The sequence below is a fragment of the Pan troglodytes genome, chromosome 1, assembly GCF_028858775.2.
Source record: "Pan troglodytes isolate AG18354 chromosome 1, NHGRI_mPanTro3-v2.0_pri, whole genome shotgun sequence".
Lineage (NCBI taxonomy): Eukaryota > Metazoa > Chordata > Mammalia > Primates > Hominidae > Pan > Pan troglodytes.
In genome coordinates, this window is record NC_072398.2 from 31,250,948 (window position 1) to 31,270,428 (window position 19,481).

At 35.1% G+C, this 19,481-nt stretch overlaps 1 protein-coding gene across 18 annotated transcripts in view; it reads right to left on the reverse strand.

Moving 5' to 3' along the window:
* Window positions 1–19,481, reverse strand: part of SPATA17 (spermatogenesis associated 17) — a 226,667-nt gene that overhangs the window by 4,720 nt on the left and 202,466 nt on the right. For 4 of the 18 annotated variants that reach the window (XR_010150314.1, XM_054658987.2, XM_054658982.2 and 1 more), the window contains one exon: window positions 5,917–6,093. The exons of the other annotated variants lie outside the window; for them this stretch is intronic. Coding sequence is in view for 3 of the 4 variants with exons in the window: in XM_054658987.2 (XP_054514962.1) it covers window positions 6,067–6,093 (27 nt within the window). In the remaining variant the exon portion in view is untranslated. Of the gene's footprint in view, window positions 1–5,916; window positions 6,094–19,481 lie in introns of those variants that run through there. 18 annotated transcript variants of the gene reach the window in all.

A 19,481-nucleotide genomic window follows, 5' to 3' on the forward strand; every position in this document is an offset into this window, starting at 1 on the left:
TAACTGAATGAATGGAAATGGAAAGGTGATACACCCAAATCACTATCATAGAGGGCAGACTATGTTCATTACCTCAGAAGTGATTCAAATGAATGGCAAAGGACTCCAGAAGGAAGAGGAAAGAAATCATTTTTGTTGTGTAACCAGTGAAACAGCATTTGATTGAGCATAAAAATGGATGCTTTTCATGCATGTTAAAACAGGTAAAGTCATTAAAAGGGTAAGATACACTAAATCAACAATGAATGCTGTAAACAAATGACCAGACTATATAAAGGTGTATGTTTCTTCTTGGAAAGGAGGTCTATTGTTAATGAAGGTAATTTTGGCTGAGTTTTTTTTCTTTTTTTTTCTTAAGAAAACATAGGAGAAAAGACCTATGCCCTGAGTCCAGCTCTTTATAGGGCCCACATATAACAAACACATGTGAAAATAAATGTATTAAAGAACATGTGGACATGAGGGTGTCTCTGTCACTAGAGATCACGGTCTCCACTCTGGTACAACAAAGCCTCTAACCCTAAATATCTGCTTCTACAATTAATGCTTTTTCAAGCCCCAGGGAAAAGCTTCACATCTGTTGCTCTGTGTTTGTCATGGCCAAGTGACATGAAGGATGGTGGGTTGTGACAGACACTGCTTTTGAGTGCAAAGAGAATTTGAGTGATAAAAATGCTTAGATAAAAGGCAAATTAATTAATATGAATGAAATCCTTCTTGGATAGCATAAATGCAATAAAATTTTACATAATGAAATATCATTTTCCTGTGGGGCTGAGCATCTATATTCTTGTCTTCTTTTTGTTACAAATTACAATTCTGGAGGTAATCAGAAATCAACACATATTTGCAACAATGCACGTGACATCTTTACTTTTTGCAATAGTAAATTGTTCATATCACTCTTAAATTTGAGCATATAGAGTTTAGACATCTGCATGAAGCATCAGTGACTTTTTTTGTTGGCAACTTGATAACACTGAAAGTCAGAACTGTGAATACCTTTATTTTTATAAATATATATATATATAATATTTTATTTAATTTTCAAAAAAGTAGACCTGCCTTGCAAGATATGTTAAAAGAAGTTTTCAGTGAGAGGCAAATGAAATTTGAGCTCTACATAAAGAAATAAATTAGAAATTCAGCTCTACATAAAGAAATAAAGAGAAGGAATAAATGAAGATGAAATAAATGCTTTTATTTTTCTTATTCTTAGTTGACCTAAAAGATAACAGTCTTTGTTCTAAAAAATAATCACAACAATGTCATTCATGATTATTGCTTGTGAATAAGGGAAATGAATGACAGCAATGTTATAAGAAATGGGAGGAAGGAATCAGGAATAATCTGTTATAAGGTAACTGCACTACCCCTGAAGCAGTATAGTGTTATTTGAAAGTGGACTGGGATTAGTCATAAATGTATACTCCAAACTCTAGAACAATCACTACAGAAAAATTTTGATATGCTAAGAGTGAAAGAAAATTAAATCATATAAAATGTTTAAAACTAGAGAAGACTAGGAGTGGAAGACAAAAGCAAAACAAATAAGAAAATGAAGACCAAGTTACAAATTTGGTATATATTGATCCAACTATATTAATAATGACTTTAAATGTGGATAGTTTAAATGCATCAATAAAAGAACAAGACTGGATAAAAAAGAAGAACCAACTATATGTCATCGACATGAAACTCACTTTTAATGTGAAAACACAGAGTAAAATAAAGAGATGCAGAAAGATATACCATGCTAACACTAATCAAAATATAGCTGGAGTAGCTATATTAATTTCAGACAAAATAGATTTCAGAATAAGGAAAATTATTAGGAATAAAGAGGAGCATTACATAGTAATAAAGTGCCTAGCAATAGGGTGTGAAAATCTATGAGGCAAAAATTGATAGAACTGCAAGGAGAAATAGACAAATTCATTATTGTAGTTGGAGACTTCAACACCCCTTTATCCATAATTGGCAGATCCAGCAGGCAGAATACAATTGAAGAGTACTACCATAAAACTGTATATAATTGACATCTATAGACTGCTTAATCCAACAACAGCAGAATACTCATTCTTACAGAGCTCACCTTGAACATTCACCAAGATAGACCACATCTTGGGCCATAAAACACAACTTAACAAATTTAAAAGAAGAGAAATCATACAACGTCTGCTCTTGGACCACAGTGGAATTAAATTAGAAATCAGTAACAGAAAGATTGCTGGAAAATCTCAAAATATTTAGCAATTAAACAATGCACTTCTAAATAACACATGGGTCAAAGGAAAAGTCTCAAGAGAAATAAAAAATATTTTTAACTAAATAAAAATGAAAATACAACCCATCAAATTTGTGAGATGCAGCAAAAGCAGTGCCTAGAGGAAAATGGATAGCACTAAATGCATATACTAGAAAAGAAGAAAAATCTAAAGTCAATAATCAAAGCTTCCACTTTAGAAAACTATATTAAAAAGAGCAAATTAATTACAAAGTAAGCAGAAGCAAAGAAATAATAAAATCAGAGCAAAAATCAATAAAATCATGAACAGGAAAACAATAGAGAAAACCAACAAAAGCAAAAGCCTGCTCTTGAAATCATCAACAGAACTGATAAACTCATAACCAGGTAAACCAAGACAAAAGAGAGAAGACACAAATTACTAACATCAGGACTGAAAAATGGGCCATCACTTCTAATCCTATGAGTGTTAAAAAGATAAATATTATGGCCAGACATGGTGACTCATGCCTATAATCCGGCACTTCAGGAGGCCAAGGTGGGAGGGTTGCTTTAGCTCAGGAGTTCGAGACCAGCCTAGGCCACATAGTGAGACTCCATCTCCCAAAAAGTTTAAAAATTGGCTGGGTATTGTGGTGTACACCTGTAGTCCCAGCTACTTAGGAAGCTGAGGTGGGAGGATTGTTTGAGTCTGGGAGTTTGAGGTTGCAGTGAGCCATGGTTGTGCCACTGCACTCCAGGATGGATGACAGAGTTCCTCATAATATCCCTTTATATATATACGTAGCAAGACCCCTTCTCTTAAAAAATAATAAAATAACATTATATACCTATAGAAATAAATTTTATATATATATAGAAAATTACATATATAGAGAAGAATAAATGTATACACGTAGAAAATTATATATGTAGAATTTTTAGATATAACTTTTACATATATTATTTATATACATAATATATAAAATTTTATATATTATGTATATAAATATTTTAAAATATATTTATAATTTTATATTATATAAAATTTTATATATTATATATAAAATTATGTTTTAATTATATATAAATTTATGTATAATATAAAAATTTCTCTCTATATAATTTTCTATATATAAATTTATACACATATATAATTTTATTTTATTTTATTTATTTATTTTTTGAGACGGAGTCTCACTTTGTCACCCAGGCTGGAATGCAGTAGCATGATTTCAGCTCACTGCAACCTCCATCTCCCTGGGTTCAGTGATTCTCCTGCCTCAGCCTCCCAAGAGGCTGGGATTACAGGCACACATCACCACGCCTGGCTAATTTTTGTATTTTTAGTAGAAACGGGGTTTCACCATATTGGCCAGGCTGGTCTCGAACTCCCGACCTTGTGATCCACCCGCCTCGGCCTCCCAAAGTGCTGGGATTACAGGCATGAGCCACCACGCCTGGCTATAATTTTATTTTATTATTTTTTAAAGAGAAGTTGTCTTGCTATGTTGCCCAGGCTGGCCTTGAACTCCTGGGCTCAAGGGATCCTCCCACCTCAGCCTCCCAAGTAGCTGGGACTACAGTTATGTGCCACCATGCCCAGCTTTATTTTAAAAAACTGAATCAATAATAAATAAGCTTCCAAAAAGGAAAAGATGGTTTCCCTGGTGAATTCTACCCAATAAGGAAGAAATGATATCTATTTTCTATAATTTGTTCTAGAAAATAGAAGCACAGGAAACACTTGCTAACTCATTCTGTTTTGTAATCTGTAAAATGGGGATATCTACCTCACAGGATTGTGATTAAACAGGACAAACTATCTGGCTCTTAACACTAGTATTTTCCTCTCTCATTCCTTAAATAATAGAAGTCTATTCATATTATACCTACCAGGTTCTTTCAAAAATTAAATCAATTCCATCGGCACTTACAGGAGACTAATTTTGGGGCAATAATGTGGTGAAACAGGACTTCGATGATACCATGTCATCAGTAGAACTATTTTCAATAAGCACATTCAATACATGCCTATTCATTTGTGTTAAATTATCCATGTGTAATATTGTGGGAATATAATATAATGCTAAATATATATACAAATGAGATAAAAATAAACATCAATATAAGTTCTAATATTTTCTTCATTTCTGTGGATCTTCTTGTGTACTTAATTTTGGACTCATCTGATATAATGAAGCATCACTTAATTCTGAGTTAGACCTTCTTTTGTGCATTCAAGTAACATTTTGGTGTCTGCAATGTGTCTGACACTATGCTAGCTTCCAACCAATGGTAACCAAAACTTGTTCTTATCTGGAGTCAGACAATAGTACAGATAAACAAGGACTGACCGCTTCAAGTACGCACATTCTATGTCCTCCAAAACAAAATCTTTCAGAAACTCTTTATTGCTCTTATTTTTAAATCTAAAATCTCACATTCTTACATAGCTCTAGTCAACCAATAACTGTGACCTCTGGTACAGGAAGAGGTGAAGATACCATCAGGAGAACTTTGGTTTTGGGAGAAATCTGGTGCTGATTAGCATTTGTTTAAAATTTGCCTCTGATATGATAAAACATGTCATCCGATCATGGGAAACTATGAGCTCAAGAAAACCACCTGCACACTTGCACAGTGTCACTTTTTAAATGGGGGTTGGGGAACTGCTTTTCTGAAAAATAACCTCATCAAGAAAAAACACTAGGGATGGTAATTTTAAATGCTGCCATAGCCCTTGCTTGCCAGAGCAGACAGCTTCTGCTATTAGGATGCCCAGCCAAACACAAATAATCCACTGCCAAAATGAGCTCCTTGGGACAATTTAGGAGTCTTTGGAAGTGAACGGCTCTCTGAGCTGGAATGCAGCCCAGGTCCTTTTTCAAACCCAAGTCAAAATGATAAAGAGCACATTTCCTGGGCCACTCACCCCCTAAGTGTAAGATTACTTTAGGTTGGCAGCTGCACTGTTTATCTAGTTATTTAAGGCTTTTCACCAGATACTCACAACTGAGTGCTTAAATACTTCGATGTTAGTAAGCAGGGCAGCGCTGTTACACCATAGGAGACAAAACTTTTGAGATTAGAGAGATAAGATGAAAATCAAGGGTTATGCACATATTTTTCAGCCGGCTTATAATGTCTTATATATTCAGCTTTAAAATATGGCAAAGATTTTTCTACTAGAGTTAGAAAAAAGGAGCATGGCAAGAACTTCTCGCTATGTATAAATACTATTTTAATCAAAAATATTTCCTTATATCCTGAACGAGACTTCAACTAAGTCTGGTTAGCACTGGAGACTTTTCAGACTTTAAATGAGAGTTTACAGGCAGGTTTAAAAGATCACCTGGCATTATTCCTGCAAGATCAAACTTTGCTCTCATTGCATGTAGAAAACTGTGATGACATGAGGATCTCTACAGTTCTGACAAAAGAATATACAGGAAACTGTTACAGTTGTAGGACTTCTCCCCTTTTTTCTGTTCACTGTGTTCAGGAAAATATCCTCAAGTATTCAATCTTAGTTATTTGTGTTGTTCTAAAGCTCAGAGATTTAGGATTTATTATGCATTCTTCAATCAAACCATGTGTACATGTTCCCAGAGAAGAAAATTTTAGCTGATGAGTTGATGATGCATTATCAGTCTGAATCTAAACAGGAAACGAAGTTCATTTGCATATTGTGTGATGGCCAGAGTCTCACTGGTGATTACAGGGGTCATGTGAAAACTTTCTTATTACTTCTGCTCAGAGGCAATACTGCTTTGGAGTCAAGCTGCCTGGGTTTGAAATCCAGGTTTATCTTTAAGGACTTTGTGATCTTGGAAAAGTTATTTAGCCTCTGCCGTGCTTGTTTCCTAATTTAAAACAGATAAAATAACATGAAAGTATGAATACATGAGTTTATCCATGTAAAGCAATTAAAACAGTGTCCAGCACATAGCAAGTACTTAACAAGTGTTAGCTATTCTCAAACTAAGAAACTGAAATACACTTTTAAAAAATTGTAGATGAATAATCCTAAATAGTTGCTAATCAAAGGTCATTTATATTTGACTTTAGTATACACATTCCTGCTTTTATTTCAATGTGGGTATATCTAAATTGTAAACTTATCCTTGAGTTTCTACTGATTCTTTTCCTGTTTTTATATACTGTATCTTCCTTCTTAATAGTTCCATCTGTCGGCCAGGTGCAGTGGCTCACACCTGTAATCCCAGCACTTTGGGGGGTTCAGGGGGGCAGATCACGAGGTCAAGGGATCGAGACCATCCTGGCCAACATGGTGAAACCCCATCTCTACTAAAAATACAAAAATTAGCTGGACTTGGTGGCGCGCACCTGTAGTCTCAGTTACTTGGGAGGCTAAGGCAGGAGAATAGCTTGAACCCAGGAGGCGGAGGTTGCAGTGAGCTGAGATCATGCCAGTGCACTCCAGCCTGGCGACACAGCAAGACTCCATCTCAAAAAAAAAAAAAAAGTTCCTTCTGTCTTTCTCTTATTTAGTTCTCATATTTAGTCCTTTCCCTATCTTTATGGACTTGACAGGCCCACATGACAGACATGCAAACTGAAGGATAAATGATCGAGTTCCTTGTTTGACCAGTTCATTGTATTCAGTGGCATATGTATTAGGCCATAATAAAAGTGATACAAGATATAAAGATATATCAGAAGGAAGAGATTTAATTATAGAAACAGATGTAGGTATAGAAAGGCAGATGTACATGAAAATTTGGTTTCAACTATTTAATTACAACCAAAAACACAAAAACATGTCATCTAAATAAAAGTACCTGAAATTGAACATCTAACTAGATACAATGTGTCAGTTAGAATGATCTGTAGCCTGTTAGTGGTTTTATCATGGAGCTAGTGATACCATGGTAAGATATTCCAGCAACATTATTTTCATATACAAAGATGTGTCAATTTAAAAAGGAGAAAGGCTATATGAAACTGGCACTAAAGGGAACATTTGGCTTGCATGTGGTTAATCTGCGGGAAAATACGCTGCAAAAATGTCCAGAGACAGTATCAGAATGGTTTAAGAAGAACCAAATGAAATAGGGAATAACAATTGAAACTGGGATTGTAGCATCCTAAGTTTTCTCCTGCTACGACACTAAGTGTTTCTTACTAGGAGAAAAACTGAATGCATCCAAATAATGAGGTACTGCAAGAAAATGCTCAAGAAGGGGAGTAACTGCTAAAAGCCAGGTTACATTTTGTTCACAGTTGTATTCCCAGGATTTAGCACAGTGTCTACTACAAAGTAGGGACTGGACAAATGTTATTTAGCTGAAAGAATGACTAAATAAATGAATAAACAGATGTGGCCCTGGGGAAACCGTGAACTTGTTAACAGTTTGAGCCTTCTGGAGTAGCACATCCTTACTCTCTCACTCAACCCTGTCACTCTAGAAACCAAGTGAAGGAAATGGAAGTCGCATGCCCTGGACATCATCAGGGTCCTCCCAAAGTACACACATGGAAAACTTTCTTTTTCCAGCTAGTAGATGCTGTGCCAGGTCTCTCCGTACATTCAATTACCTGGGTTTCAAAGTAATTGAGGGAATGATAGAAATCAGGAAAGAGAGAAAGAATAGAGAAAAGTTAGTGACAGATTTATCTATGGGGGAGAAGGAAGCTGTATCAGTTTTGTTTGTTGTGTTCCCGGTACCATCACAGGGCCTGAAACATATCACATTAAATCTTATTTAAATAGAAATACAGGACTTCTCAGAGTGACCCTATTTTGAGAGGAAGATAATGCCTAGATTTATCCTTAATATGATGGTGTGTTCAGTGATGACTTCCTTATAAGAACACTGTTACTGGAGATCCTCACTGTTCACAGGTTCCTTATTTGAAATTTGCCAACTTGCTAAAATTTATTTGTAACCTCAAAATCAATATTTGCAGTGTTTTTGTGGATGAACTGCAACCTAATTTAATAGGTAGACAAGATTGAAAACCTGACGTAAGAGTATGTGCCTGTAACAATTGCTGAGTCTTGGCCAATCCCAGCAGCCATACTTCAACCACTCACATACTGCTGAGTGTTCAAACTGTTCAAATAAGGCAAACACCGAGCTCTAACCAATCCAGCTGTTTCTGTACCTCACTTCCGATTTCTGTATGTCACTTTACTTTTTTTGCCTATAAATTTGTTCTGACCATGAGGCACCCCTGGAGTCTCTCTGAGTCTGCTATGATTCTGGGGGCTGCCTGATTCACGAATCCTTCATTGCTCAATTAAACTCCTTTAAATTTAATTTGGCTGAAGTTTTTCTTTTAATAACCCTAACTGTACTGCTGAAATTCTGCCTAGTGTTCTTTAAGTGTAATGTAGAGAACATACATGCTAAATAAGCTTCATTCAAGCATGAGTTATAGTGCTATTGGCCACAAGTTCAATGCTAATGAGTCAAAATGTATGTCAGTTAGGGTGTTTTTAAATGGAAGCACACATAAAACACTATTATGCACTGATTGGTTGGCAAAAATGTTGACCAAAGTCTAGCAGAAACGTAATCCTATTTTCTCTGTAGGAACAATGGTTCATTATTCGCCAATTCAGTGTTTGAGGTGACTTTATAGAACATAACTACTGTAAATAACAAGAATTGATTGCTATAAGACAGTCAAGCTCTTTCATGGCACACTCACTATGGCATAAACTTGTACATTCTACCAGAATATCACAGATACAATGACTCCTGGGATACGAATAACATTGAACAAGCCACTAAATGAATGAGAACATGAATACATAAAATGAACTAATGAATTGAAAATATTGTCTACTATTATTTAAAGGGTGAATTGTAAATAATTCTTTATGAACACTAACACTAACCATATATAGATTATAATCTGATGTTTAGTTTAATAAGAAATAATTTTCATTTAAGTGTAATTTCACTGACATAAAAAATAAGGTAATGAATAAGTGAAGCATTATAAACAGTACTCTCATGATCCTCTACTAAACCTAGATGTTCATATTACCATCAGGAATAATCATGTTTGTTAAACTAATTTCTTTCTGCTCTTTTTGAAGGATTTGTTTATAAACATTCATTTATTCATTCACTCTTTCTTTTAAAAAATATTAATCAAGTGCCTACTTAAGCCAAGCAGTATTCTAGGCAGTGAGAATACAGCAATGAACCAGTCATGCAAAAATTCCTGACTTCATGGAACTTAAATCTCCAGTGAGGAGACACAGAAAAGAAACAAGTTATATGATAATAAGTGCTGTGAACATAAGACAGGGTAGTGGAGAAGGACTGAGGGAATTGGGAAAGGGCTTTGAATTTCAAATCAGGTGGTCAGGAAAGGCTACTCTGAGGTATCATTTGAGGACAAACCCAAAGGAGCTGAGAGTGTAATCATGCAACCTCAGCTCATAGTTACAGCCACCAATTTGTCACTGTAACACTAGGATCACTTCAAGTTACCAAAACCTTATAAACTATGCTAAAAAGATTGATTTATTTGCTCTAAGATTTTTTTGGGGGGAAAGTTTTCCAACATCTGAAACCTGTTAATGCATTTGGGATTTGCAATGCGGAATGTAGGGCCACAGCATCAAGCAATGAAACAGCGTGCCTTTTCTCTGTAGGTGGCAAGAGAAGGGCACCATAGCTTTGCATATGGAAAGAGTTCTGTTAATTTCACTTCTTTCAAGAGGCACTGTCAAATCCTGATATTGTCATCACACAACATGCATTGATTTCATCACAGCCCCCAAGGAAGAAGTATATAATAGTCCAGCCAGTGAATGATACCTAGCCCATAATTTCTAATTCCCATTGGTGTATTTATATTCTTTAGGCAGCAATGCCCAAGAGAGACATTGCAGAAATAAAGAGAACTATTAATAATGATTACCTATTTCTTTCATTGATGCCACAAATAGTATCTAAGGTTAAAAAGTAATTAGAAAAAATTCACATAGAAATAACACTTGATACATTGTCTGGGCAGGTGGCAGCTGGCAATTTTTTTAAAGATGGCAATAACTAACTTTTGTCAATGTCAGGTATTCTTTTCATAACTGTGGGCTCTGGTGAGGAAAAGTGATCGTTCTCCAAGAGGAGAGCTAACAGGGTACATGTTTCATTCATTTTTCTTGAAATTGCTCACCCTTAAGTTTTTTGATGGGATTTATTATTATTTCTTGGTTAGCTGGAGGGGAGGCCGTTGCATAACATGTCTTGTTCATTTTCTAATTACCTCCTGAAAAGGCAAATACTCCTGAAACAGTCAGCTGGCTAATTTAAAAGGAATAGCTAACAAATGAAGGGCAACTTTAGACATCTTAAAGTCTTTAAATGTGCAATGATAGCCTTCGAATCAACTAGTCGTCAAATCTCAAAATGAAAAGCAATATTGCCTTGTCTTCATAAAAGGCAGTTTATCTCCTTCTGTATACCATTTTCATCAGACAGTGTTTTCTACTTATTGGTTTACTCTTTTACTGTGAGAATGTGTTTGATACTGTGTGGTATAAAAATCAAGAAATTAGTCTCACAGCAGGGAGTCTGCTAACAACACCATTTTAATCTTATCCTTCAAGCAGTCACAGAAAACATATTAATTGCAGTTTAATTTATGCAACAAATATTTCACTTTAATTATGCTTAATTTTTGTCAAGCTATAAAAATGTCAATAGTTCTGTCACAGTTTTTTCTTACAAGGTTTTTTAAATGAAAGAATTAAAATCAAATGCTGTTTCTAAAAGAAATTATGAAAGATTTCTAATTACTGCTTATGTTTTTGAAAAATTGCTAATCTAGTAGCCCCAAAATAACATCTAGGAACATGTGAACCTGGAGCTTTCTTACTCAATATTTATAATTCTTAATAGTATACATGCATCATTAATATGATGGAATTCTCACAGGAAAGATTTTTTTGTAATTATAGGCTATATCAATAACTGTTATTGAATGGTGCATTTTCTCTATAGAAGTGTTTTTGTTAATTCCTCTCAGGAAAACTGAGACAAGAATAAGTGAAACTGATTGCTGCTGACACACCACACTGAAGAATATTCACCAGTAACAGAAGTAAAAAGAAAAATGTCAAACCACCAAAGCTGAACAGCATTAATTATATTCAGCAAATATTTATTAAGTTCTTAGTAGGTGCAAATCCTACCCAAACATTAAGTCTCAAGTAAAAATGCTACTTCCTCCAGGAAATCCTTCTCTCTTCAGATGTAAATTAAATTTCCCTACCCTGAATGCCTATGGTGCATAATCATACCTTTCTCACAGTCCTTTTATATTTTTTTTGTTTTGCATCACAGTAATTCCCCCTGCAAGTTTCATCTCATCCACTAGATGGTAAGGTTCCTGGGGGAAGAATTCAGCCTTTTGTGTTTATATCCTACATCTACCACATTCAAATATACATAAAAATGGAAACTATATGTATGAATAAAATATTCTGGAGGGGTGAATGGCTTTGTCGGGTGAGCTTGTGGAGGTGTTCCTGTGGCTGGACGTGATTGGCGATTCGCAGCATCCTCATATCTGCTAACAGGTCAAAATGCAGATCTTCGTGAAGACCCTGACTGGCAAGACCATCACCCTTGAGGTGGAGCCCAGTGACACCATCGAAAATGTGAAGGCCAATATCCAGGATAAGGAAGGCATCCTCCCCGACCAGCAGAGGCTCATCTTTGCAGGCATGCAGCTAGAAGATGGCTGCACTCTTTCTGACTACAACATCCAGAAAGAGTCGACCCTGTACCTGGTCCAGCATCTGAGACGTGGCTGTTAGTTCTTCAGTCTTGCATTTGCAGTGCTCAGTGATGGCATTACACTGCACTATAGCCATCTGCCCCCACTTAAGTTTAGAAATTACAAGTTTCAGTAATAGTTGAACCTGTTCAAAATGTTAATAGAGGTTTTGTTGCATGGTAGCATTAAAAAAAATTCTGGATGCTATACTTTTGGAAAAACATTATTTCAAAAGTCCTTCTATAAAAGTTGTACACAACTGTACTTTGAAATTATTCATTAGAAGACTTCTAGTTTTAGGATAGTGGTGAATTTCTTGCCCTGTCTCATCCTCTCAGAAATGCATCCCACCTCCCCGCATTCAAAAAAATGTGGACAATTGTAAACATCCAGTAAGCTACATATTCAGTGAAACCAGCAGACAGCAGCGACCCCAAATTATAACTTATATTGGGAAACAGACAGGGAGTGGTACTAGACTTACAAGGAATGAAGAACAGTGACCTGTTCAGAGGGGGACACCAGTGACATCCCATCCTATTTTTCCTACTTAAACCCAGAAACCCTCAGGCATTGGAATCTTCAGGTATCTCAGAAGGCATAGATGATGCACAGGGCTTGGTTAAAAGCCTACATAAAAAACACTCTCCAAGCTCCCTCCAGGTTGTAACACTCCAGGAAAATCTTCCTCCCCTCCTCCCCTCAGGTTCAGGAGGTTTATGATCTGGGGGATTTGGGTGGATGGGTGAGCAGTAGGCACCAGGCACAAAGTATGACACTATACTGAAAATTAAGTGAAAGGCTTCATACTGAATGGTGAGAACAGCATCCTACTCACCACCTCAATTACCAATTCCCAGATACTTGCACTCCTGGCAAGAGATTAGAGAATTTTTTTTTTTATTTCTCAATTATATATATTTAGTTTTCATTTCTACAGAGAAAGAGGTCAACAAAGTTTTGTGAACTAAATTGTATAAGTTTGTTTTTTTAGGAAAGGACTTCACAGAGAACAAGGCAAAGAATAAGTAACACAACAGCAAATTTCCAAAAAATTCAAGTAGAATCAAACTTTGACTACAGATTTGGTCAAATTAGTGCTATTTTGTTGGAAACACTGAATGGCCATAGGTAGTGGCCCATCCACAGAAAGTCACTTCTACAGTAAAAACCACCAGTCAACCTGGCTCAGGCAGGACAAGGAATTCAACTAACATTTCTGTGCCTTATTTTAAAATATGAATAAAACAGCAAAAGATCAACAGATGTCTGAGGAAAGCATCTAACATAAAAGATGGAGAGATAAGTAAACAAACAAAAAACCAATTTAGATGAAGTTGAGATGATGCAAAAAGCAGAACCAAGCATCACTAAAATCTAAAATAAACTTTCTAAGAAGCATTAGAAAGGATATTGCATCCATTAAACAAGTACAAGCTGCTATTTTAAAAAGAAAAAAGCTTTAGTGACGTAAAAATATGAGAGCAGAAAACACAAGTTGATAGAAAAACTGGAACTTAATACCAAATAACTCTCCTAGAAAGTAAAACAAAAGGACAATAAAATGGAAATAAGGAATATAAAATTCAAAAAGAAGTTGAAGAGCTGTTAGAGAATTTGATTTCTGACTAGAGGAGCTCCAGTAAAAAAGATCTGAGAAAACAAAGAAAAAAGAATTAGGAAAGAAATAATGCAAAGAAAAATTTTCACAAAGCAGAATGACAGATAACAAAGGCTTAAAACAGAATAGAAATAACTTTTAACATACAATTACACATCAAAACAATTTATCAATTACTTGTAGGATGAAATTTTCAGACAGAAAGATTATATTGAAAGATTTTTACAGGGTGTGGAGAAACTTCGACAAGCGATGTGAAGAAAATTATGCAAATGGAGAAGAAGGTAAGTAATAACTCCAGGGAATACAAAAAGTTACACAGAAGAAACATCATCATGGAACATTTATTGATTCAATAAGAAACAATCTTTACATAGTAAAAAAAAGTAAAAACTGAATATTTGCTTACTCAAGACATATTCTAAGAAAACATGGAGATGATAGTATAAGAGAGCTAAATACTCATCTACCATAGTTGAAGGTCAATTGCCAACACAGAAATTGATAAATCAAGAGATAGCCTATTTTTTGGAAGATGAAAGAGCTGAAAGTGGTGGCCTCTGAAAAGGAGGACTGGACATGTAGGGAAAGAGTGAGTTAGCAGTCTGCTACTTTTCATTACAAATCTTTGAACATATTTTTCTTTATGCATGTTTTAACTTTTATATCAATAAAGTAAAAAAGAAGTGCACCAAATATTTACTGTTCTTAGAATTATATTTCCTTTCTACTTGGACACTTATTTATCAACTGTATTCCTCTTGGTAATTTATGTCCTTTTTTTTTGAGACAGCGTCTCACTCTGTTGCACAGGCTGGAGAGCAGTAGTACCATCGATCAAGGCTTACTGCAGCCTCAACTTCCCATGCTCAAACAATTCTCCCACATCGGCCTCCCACATAGCTAGGACTATAGGTGTGTGCCACCATGCCCAACTAATTTTTTTATTTTTTGTAGGGATGGGGTCTCACTGTGTTGCCCAGGCTGGTCCTGAACTCCAAGCGATCTGCTCACCTCTGCCTCCCAATGGGCTGGAATTACAGGCACCTGGCCTGATGTCATATTTTTAATATCATTTATACAAAATATGTAGTTACATTTACCTTAAATACCTAAATATGTGGTTTATCTTCTGTTATTAATTTTTACCTACATCTGAACATTTTTACATTTCCCATAAGCAAGTCTAGATATTAAAACATATTAGAATGCAGATAAGATAGTCAACGGAAATTAGTATACTTTAATACCAACCCCCTCTACAAGCTTTGGGAAAATTATGTACACATTTACTAATCTATGTACAATATTTAATATCTATATTTCAACCAAAATTATTCTAAAAGCTCTATTTTCTGAACCAGTGTCCTTTCCCCCAAATAAATCAAATTAAGAAAGCAATGTGAATTTCCTCATAAGCTATTTCATACTTGGATGCCCTTGAACTTCACTGAATCTGAAACAAAAGACATGTGTAGGTAAATTTTGGTTTTCAAAATCCTAAGGAATGTCTATATGTTATTACCATTCAAAGCACACATAAATATAACTAATTTATTTAGACTTTATGAATGAAAGTCAACTGCAAGAATATGATTTAATACATACAAAAATTTAGTCTTAATATTTAATACATTATTTCATTATTATTTTTTGAACAATAAAAAATTAAAGATTGAGAGGATAGAATAGAACAATTTAGATGATTGTTGCCTCCTTAAAACTCTATGATAGACATAGTCACACAATTTAGGAGAAAAATAATTTCTTGAATAAAGTGAAATTCAACTGTGTATGTATTGTTTTGACTTACACTACTTTTGTTCTGCAAATAAGAATTTATCAGAAATAAAATAAAGAGCAAGTATATTTTTGCTGACCAATGTATAATAACTGCTAATTAGTTGATATCACTTTTTAAATTGCACTTGTAAAACTAAATAATTTGTTATATTCTTAGTAAATGAATTATATGTAAGTTGCTACACTTCAGAAACTTTGACCTGTTAAGTAAATTAACCACTCTTATAATGTTGCTTAAACTATTATCTTATTTAATAAAGCCCTTTTTATAAAAACATAAAAGTAATTCAATAAAAGAATAAATAAATCAGGTACAAAAGTAGCAAGTATATATAACATGACGTTCTGATGTGGACAGGCAAAAATAGTTTACTAGAGCATTAACATGTTCTTCTATCCATTAGCAGCTTGAAGATAAACATGAATTACTAGTAGGAAAAGTCTTTCAATTAAGCTTGATAGGTTAAAAGTGCTTGAAAGGAATGAAAATCCTCCACAGGTAATTCATAGCATCTTTATTAACAAATAAGAGGTAGAAAGTTCTTGATTTTATCTAATTTTACTAAGTAAAATGTTGACAAATATATATTCACTTAAGACAGGAAAAGACATGTAAGAATTGTTTCATATTGAAATCACATTGAAACTCTACTTTATCATGAACATATTAATATGCTAGACTGAAATAATTATGAGTTGTAGATTTCTTTTATGAAAACATTCTTTAGCAATGTAGGTTAGGATATTAATGCATAATACCTTATATATCCCTTATGTTGACATATTTTTACCTAATATAGATTACGATATAGGTGTTAACTACCATTAATGATATATCTAGAATCCCATTAGTTTCCAAGAGCTTGGATATTAATGGTAAAGTATTTCAATTAGTTTTGTCTGGTCTCCAACTATATGGGTAGGGCCTATCCAAATTTTCAAAAGTGTTAGTCTGTTAATGTGATTACCTCACAATGTTCCATTAAGTTCTTTTCTATCATAGAGGCTAGTTAATTGGGCTAGCAGAAGAATTTCCTCTTCCAAGAAATCTTATATTAATGTTTAGACCCCTAAAACACTCTTTTCCATCTTTAATAAGCACATGGAAGAACTGGCAGAGGAGAGTGGGGGGAAATTGTAAACAACTACTACTAACGTCTACATGTTTATGGGTAGAACTGAAAAAGTGATCAAATAATTATCTCCACCAGAGATCTGGTACTCACACAATTTATACCAGCAAGTCTTCTGATGCTTTACAATGGAAGATAATTCTTAGTCTAAGTAAACTGCTCTGGAACTTCTCCTTACTTTCTTTTGACCCCACCACAAGCGTTAAAATTGAATTTCTTTTAGGGCACATTTTTTTAAAGAGAAATTTTAATCTCTTCAAGAAAGTTCAGGATAACGAATGAAAAACATAAAATTGCTGAGCTGCAGAAACCAAGCAGTAGTCTGGGTTTTATACAGGTCAAGCAACCCACTCTCACAGAGACTCACTACATGCAGGGTCTCCGTGCCATGCAGAGAGAGCTGTAAAGGCAGTACCAGTTAGAACTATAATTTCCCATCTCTTCCATCAATTATTAGTGTTGAAGAACTAGGAAATGGGGCAAGTGAGTTGGGCTGCCTTCCACCTGGAGCCTAGAAAGAGGCTTCGATCCAAAGAGACAGAAGGGCTAAAACCACAGGCCTTCTATGTTGGCAAATAGTGAATGCATCTAGTGCTCTTAAAATAGGAGAGGGATAAGAGGGAAAAAATTATATAGGCCTATGGAAGAAAAATAGGTCCACATGTTAAAAGACATGGATGAAAAGCAGGCACTGAAAGTCATCCTCTGCAGGAACCTAAAGAAAAGTTAAGTGTTAGAGAATATTTGCCAGCTTCAACCAACTTATGAAAACAGAGTCAAAGACTAAAGAATAAAAGAGGCTAAAATAAGAGGACCAGATATACATAGAAACAATAAGGTCAGAGATGTTAGGCAAAAAGAGAAAAAAAGCTAAGATTACAATAGAAGAATTAAAATTCATTATGGATGTAGTATTTGGCTATTTCAAGTAGAATTAGTGATGAACATCATACTTTAGAATAAAAAAAAATTCAAAAAGCACAGCCTCCCCCACCCACACAAATCAAAGAATTAGTCTTATCTCAGATATTTAATTTGTAATAATAATTGATAATCATGACTTAATAACTATTAAGAGAAAAAGGTTGTGAACCTGGTATTCTAGACATACTCTAGTTGTCACTTACATATGAAAGCAACAGAAAGGCATTCCTAGATTTTGTATTAATGGGGATTAGCTTAGAAAGCCCAGAGTAACAGTGACTTAACAAGAAAGAAGTTTACTCAAAATTCCAGAGTTAATGTGATACTTTGTAGTGTAAGTTCCCCGTTTCTTCTATGTTATTGCTTTATCTTTTGTGGTCTACATTGATTCAAGGACTGTATCATGATTGAAGATGTCAGTCCATCCGTAGCTCTCAAATACCCCATTCCAGACAGCCACAAGGAGGAAAGAAGGAGACTCATTTTTTTAAAACACACTAGGAGTAAGAAGTCCATCTTGGGACTCCAGTCCCACGAGCCTTGGTGCATGTGCCAAAATCATAAAGTCTTCATCATTCTTTCACCTGGGCCACTCCTCAGAATTCTTTATGCAACTGGCAATCCTGTAACATCTTCCCAGTACATATCACTTAGTCCTGTGATGTGCCTGGTCTCCCTCTGGGCAGAGAAGCCTTGCTTACTGCTTCCTATTAAAGTCGTAAATTTCCTATACTAAGGGTTGTTGGCCTATGATATACTTGCATATGCAGGCCTTCCTGACTCTCTGCATCACTATGTAGGATTTGAGGCTATTGCTTTTGCTGTGAGGGATAAAATCTCTGACCTAGGAAGCTTCTGTCTTCTACCAGTATCTACGAAACTGCGTCAGACTAATATACTAGCTTGAATAGTTCTTTTGGTGAGAGTTCTGCTTTTAGCTGGCCTCCACACCATCAGACTTACTAACATAGGGAAAAATCCTGATAAATACTTCTTAGAAGCTGGATCCACACTTTTTACTTATATTCCATTTTCCAGCACTTAGTCACAGTGCTATACACAGTGTAAAAAAGTGGCTGATAAATGTAGTTTTAATTTCAGCATGCATGTACACACTATAAATCAAAGGTTCTATTCTATAGAAAAGGGATTAGAAAACCACAGCTTGCAGGCCCAAGCCAGCCCACTGCCTAACTCGTATATAAAGTTTTATTGGAACGTAGTCATGCCCACTTATTTATGTATAATCTATGGCTGCTTTTGCGCTACAGTGCAGAGTTGAGTAGTGGTAACATAAACCCGTAGCCATCAAAACTTAAAATAATTACTCCCTGGCCATTAAAAAAAAGTTTGCTGACCCCTGGTTCAGAGAAAGGGAAAAACTGATACTGAGGGACAATGAACTCTCTGCCATAGACATTCAAGGCCTCAAAAAACGTACTGTCCATGTCCTTCTTTAAATAAAGCTTCATGATATATTCCATGTATCAAAAAAATTTCATTTTTTTTTTGTAGAGATGGGGGTTCTCACTGTCTTGTCCAGGCTGACCTTGAACTCCTGGACTCAGGATCCTCCCACCTCAGCCTCCCAAAGTGCTGAGATTACAGGCATGAGCCACCGTGCTTGGACAAAAAGATTCATTTTAGTGTTTCAGGAAGAAGAATAAGTAATACGGTATCAATAATACCAACATGATATCAAAACTCAGTAAGGCTGCAGAAGATATGAACAATATTAGCAAACCTCTGGAAATGGATGAATGTAGAATGCTGTGCCCAAGAACTGTATTCTTTTTAATGTACTTGAAACATTTACCAGAATTGACCAGATCCTGGGACATAAAGCATTTCTCAACACATTTCAGTAGATTAAAATCACAGACTCTGTTGTTTTAACATGGAGGACATAAATTAGTACATTAATAAAAATATAACTGGGAAATCTCCAAATGTTATATAATTCAGTAATATACTTCTAAACAAGATATGAGTCAATATAGAAAAA